This window comes from Podarcis muralis, chromosome 3 (assembly GCF_964188315.1).
Source record: "Podarcis muralis chromosome 3, rPodMur119.hap1.1, whole genome shotgun sequence".
Taxonomy (NCBI): Eukaryota; Metazoa; Chordata; class Lepidosauria; order Squamata; family Lacertidae; genus Podarcis; species Podarcis muralis.
The window spans coordinates 20,234,987-20,255,340 of record NC_135657.1 but is presented as its reverse complement, the minus strand read 5'-3'; the positions used below and the strand labels follow the sequence as shown (position 1 = coordinate 20,255,340).

General features: G+C 43.1%; 1 protein-coding gene across 1 annotated transcript in view; it reads left to right on the top strand.

The window, feature by feature from the left end:
- The window catches only part of PRKCE (protein kinase C epsilon), a 323,740-nt gene that overhangs the window by 281,177 nt on the left and 22,209 nt on the right, over nucleotides 1-20,354 (top strand). Inside the window, exons 11-13 of the mRNA XM_028724832.2 lie at nucleotides 3,447-3,601; nucleotides 14,628-14,766; nucleotides 16,022-16,210. Coding sequence (XP_028580665.1) covers nucleotides 3,447-3,601; nucleotides 14,628-14,766; nucleotides 16,022-16,210 — 483 coding nt within the window. The remainder of the gene's footprint in view (nucleotides 1-3,446; nucleotides 3,602-14,627; nucleotides 14,767-16,021; nucleotides 16,211-20,354) is intronic.

Below are 20,354 nucleotides of genomic sequence, written 5' to 3'. Positions count from 1 at the left end.
GGCTTTCAAGAAAGGGCAGTGCATCCACAAAGGAGCTTCCCCATAGAGCCTGATAGAGACCTTTTAACTCCCCATCTGCAATAGCTCATTCAGAGGATAGCAGGAGACTCTTAATCTCAGGGTCATGGGTTTGAGCCCCAAGCTGGGTAAAAGGTTCCTGCATTTCAGGGCTGTTGGACTAGATGACCCTTATGGTCCCTTCCAACTCTGAAATGTTATGATTTTAAGAACTGTTGAGGGATATTTTATATATATATATAGAGAGAGAGAGAGAGAGAGAGAAAGGCTTTGTTTCCAAGGGGAGGCCCGTTACCTCTTTTTCCCCTCTATCTCAAACGGTTTTAATTTTATAGTACTTCAAAATTTCATGAAATCTGCGTCGCCTGTCCGTCTTGAGACCCTCGGCACATGTACATTTTATTCTTTTTCTCCATAACCAATGATCAGATCTCTTTGAAATTTTACACAGAGCTCGATAAGAGGATGAGGATTTCAGGAAAAATTGCACCAGCACTCAAAATATTTTATAAATGCCTGAAAAAAATATAAATGTACTTTTTTTGGTGGAAAATGATGTGACATATTTCATTTGTGTACTGTATTGATGAAGACCTCCCCATAACATACGTCCAAGTATCATTTAAGTTCAAAATTGTGGTCATTTTTTAACACCGTACCGTAAAGCAGCCCTGGGAACTCCTGAATTGCATAACCCACAATAAGAGGAAAGTTCACAAACAAAATAATTGCAGATTAATCCCCCTTTTGGCAAGTCTGAAATGAGAACAAGAAAATGTTCTCTGCAAAGCCAATGCACCCTGATAAGTAATTAATTTTATTTAAAACTGTTTTCCTTCTGTTTTTGGTTGTGTTTTTTTTACTGTCACATTACAACCGGCTATTTTAAAGTCAAGGAGACAAAAAAGTGGGGGCTGGAAATGGCCTGGAAAACTTGTCTGTTGTTGTTGCTACCAAGCCAAATCAGGCCTTTACTCTGAGCCTCTCAGCCTTGTTTTCTGGCCCAGAGGCACAACCATCCTGAGTTTTTCGGCAGTGCCAGGCAGACAGTAGTAGCTGGAGGGTTAATATTGAGCCTCTGAGGAGTTGCATTCAGCTTGCTGGATCACAAGTGCTACAGGCGTGGTCTGTAGTGATAGTGATTGGCTGAACTGCCCTGACATCAAAGAGGTGTAGATTCTAGGGCTGCCTTTGGCTGGGCTGCTGATATCCTACTGATGGGAGTTAAGAGGACTAGGAAAAGAGCAGCCATAGGTGTAAGAAGACAGCCAACTCATGGACGCAAGGGGAAGACGAAGGTTGGGATGCTGAGAGGTACAGAGGCAAGAGCAAATGTGTAGAAAATAGGCAGAAGAGGAAAAGTGTGTCTGCTGCCCAGAAAGCCTGATTTTTTTTTTTCCCATGCTGGTTTTAAATAGTTATCCAAATCTCTGGCAGTAGGCCTTGCTAGTCCATTATAAAATTGTCTCATTATCAACCATGGCCTATAGCATGGGTAGGCAAACTAAGGCCCAGGGGCCAGGGCCGGCTCAATCGCCTTCTAAATCTGGCCCACGGACAGTCTGGGAATCAGCGTGTTTTTACATGAGTAGAATGTGTCCTTTTGTTTAAAATGCATCTCTGGGTGATTTGTGGGGCCTGCCTGGTGTTTTTACATGAGAAGAATGTGTGCTTTTATTTAAAACGCTTCTCTGGGTTATTTGTGGGGCATAGGAATTTGTTCATTTTTAAATTTGTTTCCAAAATATAATCCGGCCCCTCACAAGGTCTGAGGGACAGTGGACCCTGCTGAAAAAGTTTGCTGACCCCTGGCCTATATGCTTCCATGACTTAGGCTCCACTTATCTACTGGATGGCTATATTCATCCCAACCTCCTCCTCACCATTCTTCCCAGATATCTTGACACTGGCCCTGATCCAGTTGGTGGCGGTGGGGGGCTCTGATGTGCTCGCTGTCCGGAACTCTCCCGCCCACAAGGGAAGTCCTGTTTACTTCCGCTGAGCACTCTTAGGCCATAACCTTGTGGCTCTAATTCTGTAGTCCAAGGAAAATGCCCATGAATGCACAGAGCAATTCCCTCCTCCCCTGAGTGAGGGTGGGAAGCCCCTGCATGCTCAGGGCTCTGGTCTGCACCCCTGGACTTCAGCCCTGCAACTAGCGATCATTCGTGCTTTTAATCCTTGGACTTTAAGGGTTCTTCCACAACTACCTCTGAGACATGGGTAGGCAAACGAAGGCCTGGGGCCCAGATCCAGCCCAATCGTCTTCTAAATCCAGCCCACTGACAGTCCAGGAATCAGCGTGTTTTTACATGAGTAGAATGTGTCCTTTTATTTAAAATGCACCTCTGGGCTATTTGTGGGGCCTGCCTGGTGTTTTTACATGAGTAGAATGTGTGCTTTTATTTAAAATGCATCTCTGGGCTATTTGTGGGGCATAGGAATTCGTTCATATATTTTTTCAAAATATAGTCTGGCCCCCCACAAGGTCTGAGGGACGGTGGACCGGCCCCTTGCTGAAAAAGTTCGCTGACCCCTGAGTCTAAGAGTTCCCTTCTTAGACTCCAAATGCATAGAAAACAGAGTTGTTTTTAAAATGAGTATATTCTTTGGTCAGTGCTTTTTCATGTCCAAGGTCACCCAATGAGCTTCATGGTTGAGTAAGGAACCAGGCAAATGTCTGAGGCTTTAAAGGACCAGTTGGAATCCTATTGGTTTGCCCCTTTTGTCACCTGATTATTGCTTATTTATAATATGCAGTACCACCCCTCTGGTGGTGCCTGAGAGCAGCACAGACTAGCGTGTGCCTCTTCTGGAGGGCTGCCATAGTGGTGCAGAGAGGAAAGAACCTGCCTTTGACTTTCAGACTCCCTGGTTCCAGACTCCTCCCTCCATCCCACAGAACCTTGCTGTGTCTGCTTAAAAGGCTCTCCGTAAATGAGAATTTAAAGTGGCTTTTCTATCTGTTCTTGGGTTTTATGGGTGTGAAACCCTGACCCATTCCACCATTGTGGGAGGGTGGGGAATCTGCTTGTTTTGGCTTGTGAACACTCCCCTATGGCTCATGGCAACCGTCTTCACATGAATTACTTTTCGTGGTGGAAGGAAACACCACGTGATTACGGGAGGCTTCAGCAAAAGTTCTTGGTAAATTGCACAGCTGGTAAATTGGATCTTTCAAAAATGAACAATAAATGCAGCAATTCTAAAGTAATGCCCATCGTTTTTCCAAGTACTTTTTTGGGTCCTGTGATTTGCTGTTACTCGTTAACTAAACCCATACATTCAACTTGCTTAAAACGTGCAGGTTTTCCTTTCTTTCGTTTCTGGATGCAGATCCTAATTTCCTAATGTGCCACGTACGTACAGCTGCGTCTTTGTGCGGCTGGAAGCAATCGGCTAAATAGCACTATTTTCGTGAATTTCAGGACCGCCTCTTTTTCGTCATGGAATATGTCAATGGAGGAGACCTAATGTTTCAGATCCAGCGCTCGCGCAAATTTGACGAGCCCCGCTCCCGCTTCTATGCAGCAGAAGTCACATCGGCACTCATGTTTCTCCACCAACATGGCGTCATCTACAGGTACTTTCTTTGCGGGTCTGGAATAAAGAATTCTTAAGGCTCTTGGTTTGATTTTGGCTGAGGGCCAATGTCTCTTAGCAACCGGATTGGCTGTTTTGTTTCTGCTTGCTTACACAGAACTTTTTTTCTTTCTCTTTTGGGGGGGGAGGGATGCAGGGGGCGGGGGAGGGGAGGCTGTTTATCATTCCGAATGTTAACATCTGAATCGTCCCTGCAGCCATCGCCAGCTGTGGGTGCCAGTTTTGTATTATAAGACAAGCAGTGCTTCTTCTAAAAGCTTGGCACGCTGTGGCTCAGAGTTGACTTTGGTTCTCGGATCAGCGCAATCTCTTCAGTTTCCCCCCTTCTGCCATGGATTTCCTCTCGTTTCTGAACTCCCTGCCACTTCCTGAGTTTGTTTGTCCTAGTTGTCTCCAGCCTGACAGATATGGGGATAATCGTTTTTGCGAGGCTTTGTACATGATGCCCTTTCCTCTTCACTAGGAGGGCGAGGGCTCGGCCGCTAACGGGAAGCACCTCTTTTTGCAAGCAACTTGAATTTCACATCTTACCGCCTCGGATCACCACCCGAACAATAGCAAAGCCCGAGTTGCTAATCTTTCGCTATGCCACAAAGAATGCTTTCCGGGGATAAATATTTATTATTAGAAACAGGGAGCCACTTGAGAAAGTTTTACCTACTATCTCTGTGTTTATTAAGGACTTTATCTTGTCGTTTCACCCTTCCTCTCCTTCTTTTCCCTTAAAAAAAAGAAAAGCAACATACAAAAATTGGCAGCTTTTAACAACTTCAGATAAATCTTGGCACGCGTATATGGAATGGGCTGCAGTGAGGGAAGTTGGCCGCAGGTTCATGTTTCTTCCATGAAGTACTCGAAGGGTTCAGTCCACAAAGCACTGTTCACACTTTACATAGCAAAGGGGTTTGCTGCAGATACACCCGTGAAGCAGAGTGGCGAGTGCCGGAATGCATGAAGCAGAAACAGTAGTGCGGGGTGCATGTTCATAAGCACGCAATAATCTGCACATGGCTAAGAGAGAGGGTTTTGAAACCCAAATGACATGCTCCTTGCAGTCATCTGTAACATTCCATCAGCTTACTCTTTTCTAATGAAAAGCACCTATTAGAGTCCCTATAGCTTTTCTCCTGAATGGAGAAAAGCTGTTGGGGAGGGGGAATTTTGATCAGGAAAATAAGGGGTTAAGCACACATCCCTATCCCAAATCGGTCCTCCATTTAGGATTCCAGCCTCCTCCTGGCCAAATAATAATAATAATAATAATAATAATAATAATAATAATAATGGTGTTCTCCAGCTAAGTAATGCATATGCTGGAGGAAAGTTTCCATGAAAATGCATGCATTTGTGAAAATTGCATACAGAAATGCATTCCTGCAGAGGGAATTGCATATATATTAAGGGGAAATGCATACAAATGTATACAAGAAATTCACACTAAAATGCTGGCGAATTTTCGTGCGTATCCAAATGTGAAGAACTGGACATAAGATGAAGTAACGAAGGAACTGACAGATCTGCCCATCCCTAGCCACAAGCCACACCGGTCTTTTCTGTGCGACTGTGGTGCTGTTGACCTTGGGTGTCCAGTTTTATCCTCATTTTACCCACAGTTCAAAGGGTCGGTTCATTTGTGGCCTTGACAAAAGGGCTCCACCCCTGAGTTCATGTCACCTTTTGGCTGGCACCGTCTCAGGTCTTGCATTCTTCTTAGTTAAAACACAAAATCAAATGCGAGAGTGGCCTTATCTGATCCCCACGATGAAAACAAAAGTCACATTCTCAGTTCACATAAATATTTTCATAAAAAGATACATTGTTATATCAAAGCCCATCCTGTCGCAGTGTACCACCCATTGCTTTCTCGCGCTGCCTGTGGAGCTCTCCTTTTGTTTTTTTGTTAGCTCCCTAAGTCTCTGCCCGGCTGCAGAAGGCATGAGCTGAAGGCTCTATATTGGTATCTGGCATAGCATGATCGAGGTCTAAGGCAGGCAGAACATTTCCCAGTTTCTAAACCACGTTAGAAAAATTGGGAGTGCCTTGCAGGCTCTCACGCTCTATTCTCTCCCTCCTCCTCCTCCTCCTCTCGTTGCAAATTCCTTTCCAACGTTAATCGCCGTGCAGCATTACACTTGCACCAGTGCTAACACTAATCATCATTTGCTTCATCATTTAGGAATCTCCTTTTACATATGCGTCTCCTGCAAAACCTATTCCAACATTAGAAGGAGCGCTAGGCAATATCCCCTCTTTTAAAAAATCATTCAGATACTGATACAGTGGTACCTCAGGTTACATACGCTTCAGGTTACATACGCTTCAGGTTACAGACTCTGCTAACCCAGAAATAGTGCTTCAGGTTAAGAACTTTGCTTCAGGATGAGAACAGAAATCGTGCTCCGGCGGCGCAGCGCCAGCAGGAGGCCCCATTAGCTAAAGTGGTACCTCAGGTTAAGTACAGTTTCAGGTTAAGAACGGACCTCCGGAACGAATTAAGTACTTAACCTGAGGTACCACTGTACTGTTTAGATGTACAGCTTCTACAACTGAAGATTTGCATACATATCACAAAACAACTAAAATGGCTTTTAAAACTGAACAGAAGAAATTACTAAATATAGTTTTAAAAAGCAACATCTTTAAGGCAAATACCTTTTCTTTCAGCTGGAAAATGCATGTTGGAACAAAAGTGTCTTCAATTGTTTTCTGGAAAATACAGATAATGGGCACCTGTCGTATTTTGACAGGAACGCTGTTCCACAGAAGAGGGCAGCCACAGTGGAAGCCCTGCTCCAACGAACTCCAGAGCACCAAATCATTTGGCATCATTTGTGATGTCTGGCGATTGACAGGTGGGTGGAAACCGCACCCCCGTCTGTGAAATTTGGCCTGTGAGGCAGATCATGATAAAAGGCTCCCCACCCCTGCACTGTAACCACGATCAACGCTGAAAACATAAAGGATGGGGAATTCAGACATGTTGACTAAACCATGGTTTGGGCACTACATCTGAACTAGCCTAGATGGCATTTGAACTAGAGTTTTCCCAGCTCACAGAACCTAGCTCCTACTGAGCTAAAGGCTTATTGGAAAGGTGAAAATAATTTCACTGGAAGAACGTGAAGCATTTTTAATCAGGAATGGTCACCTATACAACGTAAACAGAGCCTTGACCTTAGCAGTGGGATAGTAGGGTAGGCCTTTTGTTATCATGAGAAAGAGAGAGACAGTCAGAAACCAGCCGAAAAGCATGCCAAGTTTACATTCCTGAGGGGGCAGCCGTTTTCCTGCAGAGTTTGTAGGAAGGGGACCAAGGCTTTCTGTCAGATAACAACAGCAAACTAAAGCCGCAGAGAGGAAGTATGGAAACAGCATTTATCTTCTGTTTAAATTGTCCATTATTTTAGATTCTTTAGTTCTACTTTACTAAAAAGGGCAAGGTGGGGGGGGGGACCACACAAGCTTGTACTATCTTGCTGGGTTGAAACATATAGAGTTACGGAAATTATATCCTGCTCTTGAGCCAAAAAAAAAAAGGAGAAGCTCCCAGAGTAGTTTGCAGATCTGTGCAAACAAGGGGCAGAGCCTGCCCTGAGGCTTGCCATCTAAAAGACACAGCACAAAAGGAGAGAAGATTGGGAGGGAAGAGGAAATAAGGAAACACAGAAATAAGTTCTTAGGTATGAGTTTGACTACTGACCAGCGGGGTTAGAAATGTTTAAGGAGAGCGGGAGACAAAAGTAGCTAATTTCTCAGCTGTTGACAAAGTGTCCCTCTTTAAAAAATACATATATTAGGGCAGGCATAGGCAAACTCAGCCCTCCAGATATTTTGGGACTACAACTCCCATCATCCCTGACCACTGGTCCTGTTAGCTAGGATGGTGGGAGTTGTAGTCCCAAAACATCTGGAGGGCTGAGTTTGCCTATGCCTGTGTTAGGGGAAGGTGTTATTATATTAGTGAAAATAACATACAAATATGCTTTGTATTGGGGAAAATAGTTTGCTGAAATTAAGATTGGAAAAATGAGTACCTGTGAGAACGAAAACGGAAGATTCTTCAATCCCAATGTGTACTCAGCCTCAATCCCAAGTTCCTCACGAAGCCACAGATCCTGCCCATTCCACCAAGCAAGCAAATTGAAATGTCCACTTGCAGACTTCTTGGCTCCACATTACAGCTGCTTAGAGTTCCCCAGCCCTTCCTTACATTCGAGCAAGATCCATCTTGATTAAGGCTCAGTTGCGGGACATGGTGTTGTGTGAATGAAAGATCATGGTAGAGATCTGAGTATAATGAGGATTAAGAGGCCATTATAGCAGATTGCTTTAGGTAACTACATACTGAAACAGTCATTTTAGTGTGAAGTAGTCTTCTGCTGCCTAAACCCCTGGTTCAGCATGTGTTTGGAATTGTTTTAAAAGCCATTATTCATCCGTTAAACTGTATAATTTTCATTAGCTGCTGTTTAGTCAATAGACCATAAAATTGCCCTTTCAAGGCCTTTGGTATCAGGTAAATACATAACTGAGGAGTATTCTAAACAGAATCTAAACAATTGGCTATGGACTTCTGAACTCTCCTTGGCAGCTTGGGAGCTAGGAATGAAGGCGATTTCAGTTTTGAACTGATTTCTAGACAGAATTTGGCAGTTCCAACCCAGCTGAGCTTTGCCTCTTGAATTGAGCACTTGCACATTATTAGGTGCATGTTTCTAAGGCCTGACTTACAAAAAAATGTGCAAATAAAATGTGCAAAAACCATATGTATTATGCATGTTAAAGAACCAAGCCCAATGTGGTACTCTGTTTCTGCATTTTGTAAGTGTTAGTATTATTTTTATGCAGTTTAATGTATTACTTTACACATCTGTTTAAGTGCTGCTTGTTTTAGGAATCCTGGAGTATATATGAATGCAATATTATATGCATAATAATGCATCTCATATATGAGAATTCTTCATATTTTTAGTGGAACCATTAAAAATATATAAGCATATACAAGATCAAGGAACGTATATATACCAGTATAATGTGCAAGAACTGCTAGCATTTGTAGCAGAACTAGTTTTTTTAAAATAAAAAAACCGCTCACTGTCAAGATCAAAGTGCAAAACAGGAATTATTTAAAAATCTGTGCCGATAAGAACAACATCAAGATCTTCAGAAAAGTCTTGATCTTACCATTCAGAAGTCATCAATTGACACTCTCAAATCTAACCTCCTGAGAGGTACCATTTGGCCTGAGTTGCCATTCCAGAACAAAAATGGAGTATGGAGAGAGCAATGGCCTTTGACTCCTGAGCTCTATATTTTCAGAACCCATCCTATATTTTGTGATTGCATATATCATCACCATCATTTGTATACTGCCCTTCATCTGAAAATCTAAGGTAGTTCATAGCATATAAGTACAGTAAAAAAATACAGAGTACAAACCAAAAACAATAACCCCACCACCACCATTTTTTAATTGCAAGTTTTAAAATGGTTTTTAATGTTGGCTTTTAAATTGTTGCCATCCACCATTGGAACTTAGGCTGGAGGGTAGGTAATAAGTAGTAGTAGTATTGGGCTCCCAGGTAGGTAATAAGTAGTAGTAGTAGTAGCAGCAGCAGCAGCAGCAGTAGTAGTATTGGGCTCCTGGCACCTACCTTCAAAGTAACCTCCTAGTTAACTAGTCACTAAGGAAGACCATAGGTGGGACTGGCTGCAAGAAGAGAGACTTCTTTCAGAACATTTGTTTCCATGTGATGTTGTCCTCTACTCTGTTTCTAGACTACAATTGGTGGGCATCAGTAGCTGTTTTTGAGCCATTGCTAAACATTTCTCTTACCACGTTTGAAGTCTACAAGCATTGGGATGGTGATTTTGTTTCAACGAGGATGTAAAATGCTTTTGTCCCTCTATTCTCTGCGAAGATCTCCAGATCTTCCCGGTTGTGAGGAGAGTGTTAAACTAGTGGCTGAAGGCCCCAATTTTGATCAGAGAAGCAGCAGTAGTGGAAGGGTCTTTAATGCTTTCCATCCATGATATTTTTTTCTAGTCAGTGTCCTTCCCTCCACTCATACTGCTGCTTTTAGTTGCACAGGAAGAAAAACTACAGCTATGTGCATTTCCCCAAAATGCAACTTGTAAGGGGCATTTAGATTGGGAGAATGGTGAGGGTTCTGCAAACCTTGTCTCCCAGCACCCAGTAAAAGCCAGAGACCTCCATAGCTGCTTTAAATGATAAGAAAGAAAGCTAATTAGGGAAACATACTTGATACATCATTTCAAACAAACATAAATTCCATAAATAATACAAACGCCCGTTGTTATATAACAGTACTGTAAAATCTGTATTAATTTGCCCGTGGAAAGACTTCCCATTACAGAGTCCTCCTAAAGTCTATCCTTCTGCAATGGAAACTTGTTGAGGATGGAGGGATGTTGTACAGCTGAAAGCTACTTACTTCTCCCCTTCAAGTACACCCTTGAGAACACAGCTGAGAAATCTATCCTTAAAAAAAGAGAAGTTAATCCTGTCTTCCTCTGGGATATTCACAGAATACCAACAGATACCTACCAAACGCTGGGAATTTTTAATTTGTGGAACTTGACCCACCTTAACCTTGTGTGCTTGGAATTTTCAAACATGGGGGAAAGGATTGGTTTGCTGGCTGGCGCTGTCACACAGAGATTTTGCTCTCTTGGGGACCTCGATATATAATCTGAAGCAGGAACTAGACACAGGGGGAGTGTAACCCTATCAGTTCTGATGGGCTTCTCAACAACTTCTGATACCTTCTACCATGTGACCCTTATGGTGGGCTGTAAGCCACACTTTTGTAGTGGGTCCAGTATTTCATGGAAGAGTTGTTTGAGAAGGTGGCATTGGTTAATTCCTATCAACCCACCCTTAAGTTACCCCTAGGTAGAATTCCATTTGATATTTCTTAAATAACATGAGCAATGTGTATGCAATAGGTTATAATATTTGTGTGATGTTTTAGATATATGCTGCTCATGAAGTCCTCTTCAGGTCTGGCAAGATGACCAATGATGAGCAATCTTCTTGTTTTATTTCTATCGGTTCTGAAATTTGGGTCACCTTGCCAAAATCCTGGATCATTTCTGCGTTTCAGAGAAAAAAAGCAGTCCCGATTATCTCATCACAATTACCTAACCACAAATGTTTTTCTAAAAAGTTCCTTGGAAGTCCCATTGCTTACAAATGCTAAACTGGACTTAAGAAAAGCAGATTCTCATGGTAAAATCAAATCTGGAAAAATGTGGGTTGGGTAGATCCACCTAGCATCAACACTTTGAGCTGAGAAGGGTCCATCTGAGTGCCCTGACATGGTTTGAAAATACTGGGAAGAGCAACCAATCTGCTCATGAAAGTTTTTCAGTAGCACAGTAACTTTTCAGTTGGTGCCGTGTGTCTAAATTGAGCTTGTGGCCAGCTTCAGTGAAACCCCCTCAAGTTGCATCACACAGCATTAATTCTCTTGAATCTGCACCAATGCAGTTGCGATGTAGGGCCTAACTTCCTAAATGATTAATAAATAATTCCTAGATTCAGATGGGTTTCATTTTGGCACCCCTCCTCTGTTTATTGTTGTTGTTGTTGTTGTTGGTTGTTTGTTTGCCACCCGAGTTGCCCCACCCACTCTGGGCAGCTGCCAACAAAATATTAAAACATCATAAAACATCAAGCATTAAAAGCTTCAGGTGTCTTCTAAAAGTCATATGGTTGTTTATCAGTTTGTCATCTGATGGGAGGGTGGGCACGAATACTGAGAAGGCCCTCTGCCTGGTTCCCTGTAACTTCACTTCTCGCAGTGAGGGAACTGCTAGAAGACCCTTGGAGCTGGACCTCAGTGTCCAGGCTGAATGATGGGGGTGAAGATGCTCCTTCCACATATACAGGACTGAGGCCATTTAGGGCTTTAAAGGTCAGCGCCAACACTTGGACTTATGCTTGGGAGCCAGTGTAGATCCTCTTTATTAAATAAGAACACCAATGTTTCACACATGTACAGTGCCATCTGTTCTTAAAATTAGTGACTATGTTATATCTTGTGTGTTTTTTAGAGTAATTGAATAATATGGGGGATTATTTCAATACTTTTTCTTTTTCCAGTGTGAGTGGGGGAGAGGCAAACGTGGGCAAAGGAACTGGATACTCCAGTCTCCCTAGATAATCTTGCTCCTGAAAACCAGTTTCATTAGTCTTCAATTCATTTGCAAGACACGCTAACCTGACATTTTATCCATACCTGAACTTGAAAGCACCTGAGCAAAATAAGCAATGTGCTGTTTGATAAGTCAAATTCACCTCGTCAATTGATACAAATGCAAAACTCAACAACAATATTTGGCCTCTGAGGACACGATGACCTTGTTTTTCAAGCATTCAACCATCATTCTTCACCTGACTAAAATGTAAGAGTGTCATACCATCCTTTCAGCATCTTTCAACATGCGGCTTTTTTTCCAGGTAAAGCTTGCTAGCGGTTTTGCATGGAAGGATTAAGACCATGCATAGTAAAAAGCTTTAATTTACACCTCACTGCCTCTATTCTAAAGTGTTTATTTTATCTGTTTTATAAAAATTGCATAACAGCTTACCGTCATAATATTTTTCTGGTTAGTAAAAAAGGACAAGTCGCATTTTTTCTTTTAAGGGCAAAGCTTGGAGAAAGGAATCTTAAACGGATTTAAACTCAGCAGGCTTGCTGGGACAGAAGGGCTACCAAAGGAAGAATTTGGTACAAAGCAGGCTAACTTGAAATCTAGAAATGCAATTTGATTAGAAATGCACCAAGAAATCATCCCACATGACAGAATTCCATGCATTTGGTAGAAAATTTGGATTCATATAATTTGTATGATTTGGGTTTTGTTTTTTTAAAACATTTTTTTTGTAAGCCACTCTGAAAACTTGGAGAGTTCAGGCACAAATCTTAAAAATAAAATAATACGTTCCCAAAAATTGTAGATGCATGCCTATTGCAGCTTCATATAAAGAAATCTGTGCAATATTAGAGGAAGCTGGGCATATGAAACAATATAATTGAATAATTGAATGTATTGTTGAAAAGACGGGGGGAAATGCATTACAACGGGGGAAATTGGTTGCAAAAATATGCACATTAGTCAAAACTGCATATAAAAATGTGTTTATTAGAAGAAATTCACACTATATGGCTGATGCATTTTTTAAATTGCCACAAAAATATGGAGGACCGAATTTATGATTGTAAAGAAGAGAAACTGGGAGATCTAAAATTGGCAAAGCCTTCCATCCCTATCCTGAAGCCCATGCCCAGTTCCATAAGCCACAATTTAGGAGGCCAGGAAAGGTTGTCCAAACCAAGCCAGTATCAATGTGTGTGAATGCCTGTTTCTGTGTGAGAGAAAGTGTGCATGTGAGAGAGGGCATCAATCTACCCATATTTTTGGCTCGCTTACACTTGGCAGAACTGTTTCCTGCCAGAAACGGTTTCTTACTGCCAACCAATATCAAGGTTACTGTATAGGCCTCTCCTCAGCCCTGCTTGCACATTCTTGATGTGGTGATAGGTATTTGAGGCCTTCTGTTCTTTCCCTGCCCCAACCCACCCCAAAAAGAAAATGTCCAGCACTCAGTAGTTTAAATTGACTGAATCCTCCAGATGTGAGATACCAGCAAACTGGTTTTTGAAGAAATACAGCCTAATACATCACTGTTTCATTCTCACAAGCCAGGGGTTTTCCTGGTCAAGCTGTTTGTTTCCATGGGTTAATACACTGTGAATAGAATTCGCCTTCCCTAGTTTTGGGCTGACCCCTCTTTTGGTCTCCAAGCTAAGACCACAAAAAAAGAAAGAGAGATTTAATGGATAGTTGTCCTCTAAATTATCCAGCATTATATCTTTGAGAAAGGTCTGATTTAAAAGCAGATTGTCATTCGTAAAGTGAAACCAGTAAAAGGGAAGATGGATGTGTTCCTGAGCCCAGCAGTTGTTAACTAAGAGAGTCAATTAGTGAGAAAGTTGGCTGTTCTTGTGAGCAGGTTCCAAGAAGCTCTGTTCCTAACCCCATACCTCATTAATGTCTAATCCTGTAAGGTGTTAACAGATTTTTTCCCTTTTCACTCAAATTAGCATGGGATCGCGGGACGGGGTAGGGTTTTTCCAGCGGTGATAAGGATCCTTTAGGGTATTTTTGCAAGGACATTGCCATAAGCAGAGTCCCAATTTACCCTGATCGCGCTGCTCACTTGAGAATTGGGCTCCGTTTAGCGTGGTGCCAGCGTGTGGCCTCTGGGAGTTTGCCCAGAAGTGACCCATGAGCTGCTGAAGGTGATTCCCCACTCATGATCTAAATGAGAATAAACTATCCTGAGTTTTCTAAACAATGAAAGAAACTTGACTTCTGCGAAGGTGGAATATGTCAGTTTGCATTTCTTAGTATTGATCTGATGTGTAGAGATCTTTCCTATTCTAATTAATCCAAGGGGGTTCTGGAAGCTTCTCTGTGTGCAAGAAACAAGCAGAAGGTTCATGATGTTTGGGTTATTCCTTCAGAGAAGCTGAGTACAGCTGGCTTAAACTGGTTCTGTTATCTCTTCTGTCAAGATCATGCTGACTATAATAGTAAGGCCAGAAGGAGCCTTGGTTTCACTTTCTCTTTCTATCGCTTTCCCTTCTGGTATGGTGTTCTGTACATAGTATGCTTAGTGTTAAGGTTTAGACTTATTATGAGTTATTGTAAGTTTAAGTTAAGTCTGCTGCAACTGGATTTCTTTTGGACAGTGCCAATCCTGAATGTTTTGGATTTGTGACCATTATTCTCATTTGCCTTCAGTAGCAGTAAAGCTCTGCTGGATGAAATATAATTGCCTCTGGTCTATTTTTGGGAATCCTGCAACATGTTCAAGTTTTTACTCTGCTAACTATACGTAGGAGTTCTGCTCTGGATCAACATTGAGTAGAATTTCATGAGAGAATGACCCTCCTGTTTCTTTATTATTCAAGGGACCTGAAACTGGACAATATTCTTCTGGATGCAGAAGGTCACTGCAAATTGGCTGACTTTGGGATGTGTAAGGAAGGGATCTTGAATGGAGTAACGACTACTACCTTTTGTGGAACGCCAGACTACATAGCTCCAGAGGTATCGCAGTTCATGCCTAAAACTATGGGGAAGTGTCTTCCATAATGCTGGCTTGAGCACAAAGGATCAGTTTGCCCAGTCCCCTCCATGCAACCATTTTGGGGTTTCTGCATGTTGGTGGCTGGGAAAACAGTCTCACAGAAACCTGGGGTCACCCTTGCCATCAGCCATGATGGGATTGCAGCCCTTCCAATGATTTCTGTGGCACGTTGTCAGAGCAACTGGGATTGTGGGCACTGCTGCAATCCCAGGTACATGTTTTCTTCTAGCTGACGCAGGAATATCTCTGTGCCGTCATTGGCACACATGAGCCAGAGAATGAGCACGTGTAAATAACTGGTCAGTTGCGCCACGTGGATAAACCATTTCAAAGAACGTAATATATGCTCTTTTTTATTTAGAAAATAAAGGGAAAAGAAACAAATTGAATTTTCTGTTATACTAGGAACAGAATGCTTGTAAACTGTAATTCCATCGTTTAACTCTTTTCCTTATCAAGTGCCATGGAATATAACTTCACCCTGCTACTTTGGGATGGGTGGGAAATGTGGAAAATGAGATAAGCATGTCCACACTCTGCAAAGTGGGGAAGGTGGAATCTCAAGGGCATTTTTGGAGGCTGACCCAGGGGGCCTAAACCCCAGGCCATTTGTGCCAGGCCCCAATTACCCTACATTGTTCTTATTATAGATTGTGCCCCACTAAAAGAGGCCACAAGTTCTTGAAACCCTTCAAATTAAGGGCTAAAACCCTGGGTGAAAAAGGAAAGGCTTTGCCTGGTGCCTAAAAATAGATAAAAGTTGGTGCAAGGCAAGCCTCGCTAGGAGAGCATCCATTTCTCTCCATTTTTGGGAACTTAAAAAAGTGTTTGTTTTTAACTTTGCAGCGCACCCAGCCGCCCTGTAAGCAGCGCACAATTGTTGGTGAGCCCCAGTCACTCACCATCTTCGTATGGGCAGAGGCATATATACATATTAATTAGCATGTGCCAATATTATGCAAATGTTGTCATGAGGCTGGGTCCCACGCCTTTGAAATACTGTGTGATGCCACTGATGAAGCTCCCTTTATCTGCTAGTGTTCAAGCGCAAGGCTCCACCTTGTTATACATGTGCACAAATAGAGTATTGCTTTCGTTGAAAAGATCATATATGTCGTGTTCTCAATGGGCCTTGGACTTCACAGTTGTTCTAAGGGGCAGCGTGCTTCTCTCAGGCTCTCAACGCATTTCTTTCTTTCCCGATTTCCATAACAGATTCTTCAGGAATTGGAATACGGTCCCTCGGTCGATTGGTGGGCGCTGGGTGTCCTCATGTACGAAATGATGGCTGGCCAACCCCCCTTCGAAGCTGACAATGAAGACGACCTCTTTGAATCCATCTTGCATGATGATGTGCTATATCCAGTGTGGCTTAGCAAAGAAGCTGTTAGCATTTTGAAAGCTGTAAGAGACTGTCCCTTTCTCTCTCCCCCCCTCTCCCCCCTGCTCTTCCTTATTAAATTTGACTCCCCTTCCCTTTTCACTACAGCAGTTTAAGAGCAGCCACCACTGGGAGTTCAACTGCAGTTCAGAGTGCTACTATCCGTATAAGGGGGTCTGGAATGAATTACGTTTCTTGTGGGAAAGGGACAAAATGTTTGTGTTCTTTGTGGCTGTATGCTGCATCAATGTGCACTTGAGAATCATGTTTCAGGGAAAAGGAAAACACAAGCAGACTAAATGGCCTTATCAGGCTGACATTGCCAACTGCACATGTCTTGCTACGGTAGGGGAAGGGTTATGTAATTCAAGAAACTCAGCCTGCAGGTTTGCTTTGGGCCCTGATCCAAAACACTGGAACGGACTATGGATCCTAGCCACATTGACTTAGAAATAAGTCCTGTTGGTTTCAGTGGGACCTAACTCCCAAGAAAGCCTGCATAGGATTGTGTATCCTCTCTGCAAAATTCATTTAATTTCAAGATAATTATTATTATTATTATTATTATTATTATTATTATTATTATTATTATATATTTATATACCACCCTTCATCAAAAGATCTCAGGGTGGGTCACAAGATAAAACTTCAAGATAAAAGCTCAAAGTTAAACCAGAAGCAACAAACCAAAATAATAATAATAATAATAATAATAATAATAATAATAATAATAATGTGTTGTACCCCACCTATCTGACTGGGTTGACAAGATGCACTAGACATTGAGAGCTTCCCGATACAATTAAAGATAGCTAAACTACTGTTTTTCCACCAAACAGCTTATCCAGGTCTATCATTCATTCTTAGTGTTGAGTACCAACAGGTTCCTACAAGGAGCCCTGCAGATCAGGCACCAAATCCCTACTGTGGCTTCTCATCAGAGAAGTGCAGGCATTTTAAGCTGGAAAGTGAATACTGCCAGCACACACTGGGTTCTAGGAAGGAACATACCCCAAGCACCCCAGTCCTGTGCTTCTGTCTCAGCTGTTCGACTGCTCTTCTACCCTACTGTCTTCCCTGTTTCTCAACACCTCTGCTCCAAGTACTTGGGCATCTGGGCCTGGAATGCTAACAGCCTGCTGCTGTCCATGTCTTGCATGCCACACCTTAGGCCACAAAGATGCTAACCATTTTCTTTAAAAAAAAAAAGTTGTGACAAGAAATGCAGACAAATTTTGACCCAAAATGAAGCGTCACTGCTTCAAAGAGAAGTTTCAGCTCCCCACGTGGAGCCCACCAAAGAGACTTCCGCCCATCCAATCACTGGCATAAAAACTTCCCACGCAATTGGAGCATGGCAAACTATTGGCAAACATTCTGCTTGTTGCATAGAATGTTGCCCGCCCCTTGAGGAACCTTGGATGACCTCAGTAGGGGGCTGTACCATTTGAAGTATCCCTAACTCCCACTGATTTCATGGGGGTCTGGAAAAACCCGATCCTATGGGTGGCATTCACTGTTGCGCTATTACTAACATTCTCTCTGCGCAAGCATTTTTGCTTGTCAGATGGAGCAGCGCCTCCCCTTCTCCCCACCCACTGAACCGATTTCAGGGGGCGCTGTAGTCGTGGGAGGAAACGAGAGAAAGTCCTTTTGCACAAGTGGAAGTCCTTGCACAGGGCTTCCACTAACAGGATGTGCTAAGTGAAACCCAGAACCAAAAGAGTTGCATCTTGCACAACACATATGAAGGATTCTGGCTCTCCCCACCCCACACCCCAAGGAAAAAAAGAAGTTTTAGGCTTAGCTTTGTGTTTGAAACTTGTGTTCTTCGCCTTGTACTTTAACGGCATGCAGTTAACAGAGGAGCAGGAAGAACAGAGGAAATGAAGGGGCGTCTATGTACTTGACTGCCGAAAATTAGCAAGGGATTAGCTTTGGAACGCTTTGTTTCCTCGCATTGTACTGTTAGACATGCGTTTTGTTCGTCAGGCCCTGTAAATCAGAGTCTTATTAAGTCGTTGAAAAGCATTTCTTTTAGCAGCTTTTGCAGAATGGACCTTGCTTTCTATTCAGCTGATTTTCTATGCAGTTTGTTTCTGTTTTCCAGAAACGTTTTATAATCTCAGCAACCCCAGATGCTTTGAAATCAAAAACTATGAGAACCTGGAATTTAATTTCTCCAAGCCCAAACTAAAATCCTTGTTGGCAGAGATCCCATTTTGCAGCAGAGGCTTCTTGACAGTACACACAGCCCTAAAGTTATTTTTAAAAATGTTTAAATATCTTGTGACTTCTGGGAATTCAAACCCTTTTTTGTTTTTGTTTTTCATAAGGCTTAGGCTTGCTTCCCTTCAAAATGAGAATAATATGAGGAAGGTGAAGCCATAGCTTTATATCTGTTGCATGCAGAATATCCCAGGCTCAAACCCCAGCATCTCTGGTTGAACAGGAGTGGGGAACCTCTGACTTTGGAGATGGGTGTTTGGCTCCAGCTCCCCTCAGTCCCAGCCAGCATGGCCAATGACTGGGAATGATGGGATTTGTAGTCTTAACAACATCTGTAGAGTCCAGATTCCCCATGCCTGGGATAAAGGATCCCATGCAGTAGACCTGGGATCAGTATATTCACCTGAGACCTTAGAAAGCTGCTGCCAATCAGAATAGACAGGGACTAGCTTATTTATGGAAGGGACGCGGGTGGCACTGTGGGTTAAACCACAGAGCCTAGGACTTGTCAATCAGAAGGTTGGTGGTTCGAATCCCCGTGTCGGGGTGAGCTCCCGTTGCTCGGTCCCTGCTCCTGCCAAGCTAGCAGTTCAAAAGCACATCAAAGTGCAAGTAGATAAATAGGTACCACTCCAGCAGGAAGGTAAACGGTGTTTCCGTGCGCTGCTCTGGTTCATCAGAAGCAGCTTAGTCATGCAGGCCGCATGACCCGGAAGCTTTACGCCAGCACCCTCAGCCAATAAAGCGAGAAAAGTGCCGCAACCCCAGAGTCGGTCACGACTGGACCTAATGGTCAGGGGTCCCTTTACCTTTACCTAGCTTATTTATGTATCTGTTGTTGTTGTTGTTGATGATGATGATGATGATGAAAAGTCTTGCCCTGAGTTAGATGAGCCAGTGACCTGATTTGGTAAAAAGTTGTTTCCTATGTTCCTAAAATGAGGACCTTACAGTTTGCCTGGAGAGCTCAGCTCCTTAGCCAGAGGGATGAATTTCGGGGTATTAAACCTGGGACCTTCTACATGCAAAGCACCATGCCACAGCAAGTTACACAGAAGCTTTTACCAGACAGAAGGGGGAGGTGGCTTATTTTCAGTGCTACAACAAAGTAGCTTACTCTCAGCCATGCATCTTTCTTTTCACAGCTTCAGGCATTAAACTTTCAGACCTTAAAATTCAACATGTGCATGCAACAAATGGGTGCTTGGAAACAGGTACACTCATCTGATAGCTGGGATTGGCTTTGGTCCATTGCCAGGTAGTGTCTTCAGTGGTCTAATTATGTATGATGAAGACTTATTTGAAAGACGTCTCCTGCTAGCCTACCCTTCGTTGGTACCCAACAGGGAGTAAAAGGATGCAGTGGTTGCTGATTGGGGCAGCAGAAAGAGCAGCTTAGACTGAATATTTTTGTGGGCCTTCTCTGCTTTCTTGACCTGTTGACTCAGAAAGAAAGAATCATAGCATTGGAAGGGACCCTCAGGATCATCTAGTCCAATCCCCTGCAATTCAGGAATATGCAGCTGTCCCTTACAGGGATCAAACCTGCAACCAGCACCACACTCTTGCCCAGGGGTTGGCAACGTGCGGCCCATGGGCCAGATTTAACCTACAAAGACCGTTTTACCGGCCCCTGAGCCACCCCCGAACTGAGCCACCTGCTTGGCGAGTCCCCCGTGCGCTGCGCTAAACTGGCGCAGCATGGTGCAGGGACTCGCCAACCTGTGCTAGAAATCGTGTCTGCACATGCACAGATACCAGAAATCACTTCTGCGCAAGTGCGATTTTCAGCATCTGGGCATGCACAGAAGCGATTTCCGGTGCCACGGACATGGACAGACGTGATTTCTGGAGTCGCACTGTGCCAGTCCAGCCCACGGACGATCTCCATGGGAGTGATCCGGCCCATAGCTGGTAAGCCTTGCCAACCCCTTCTCT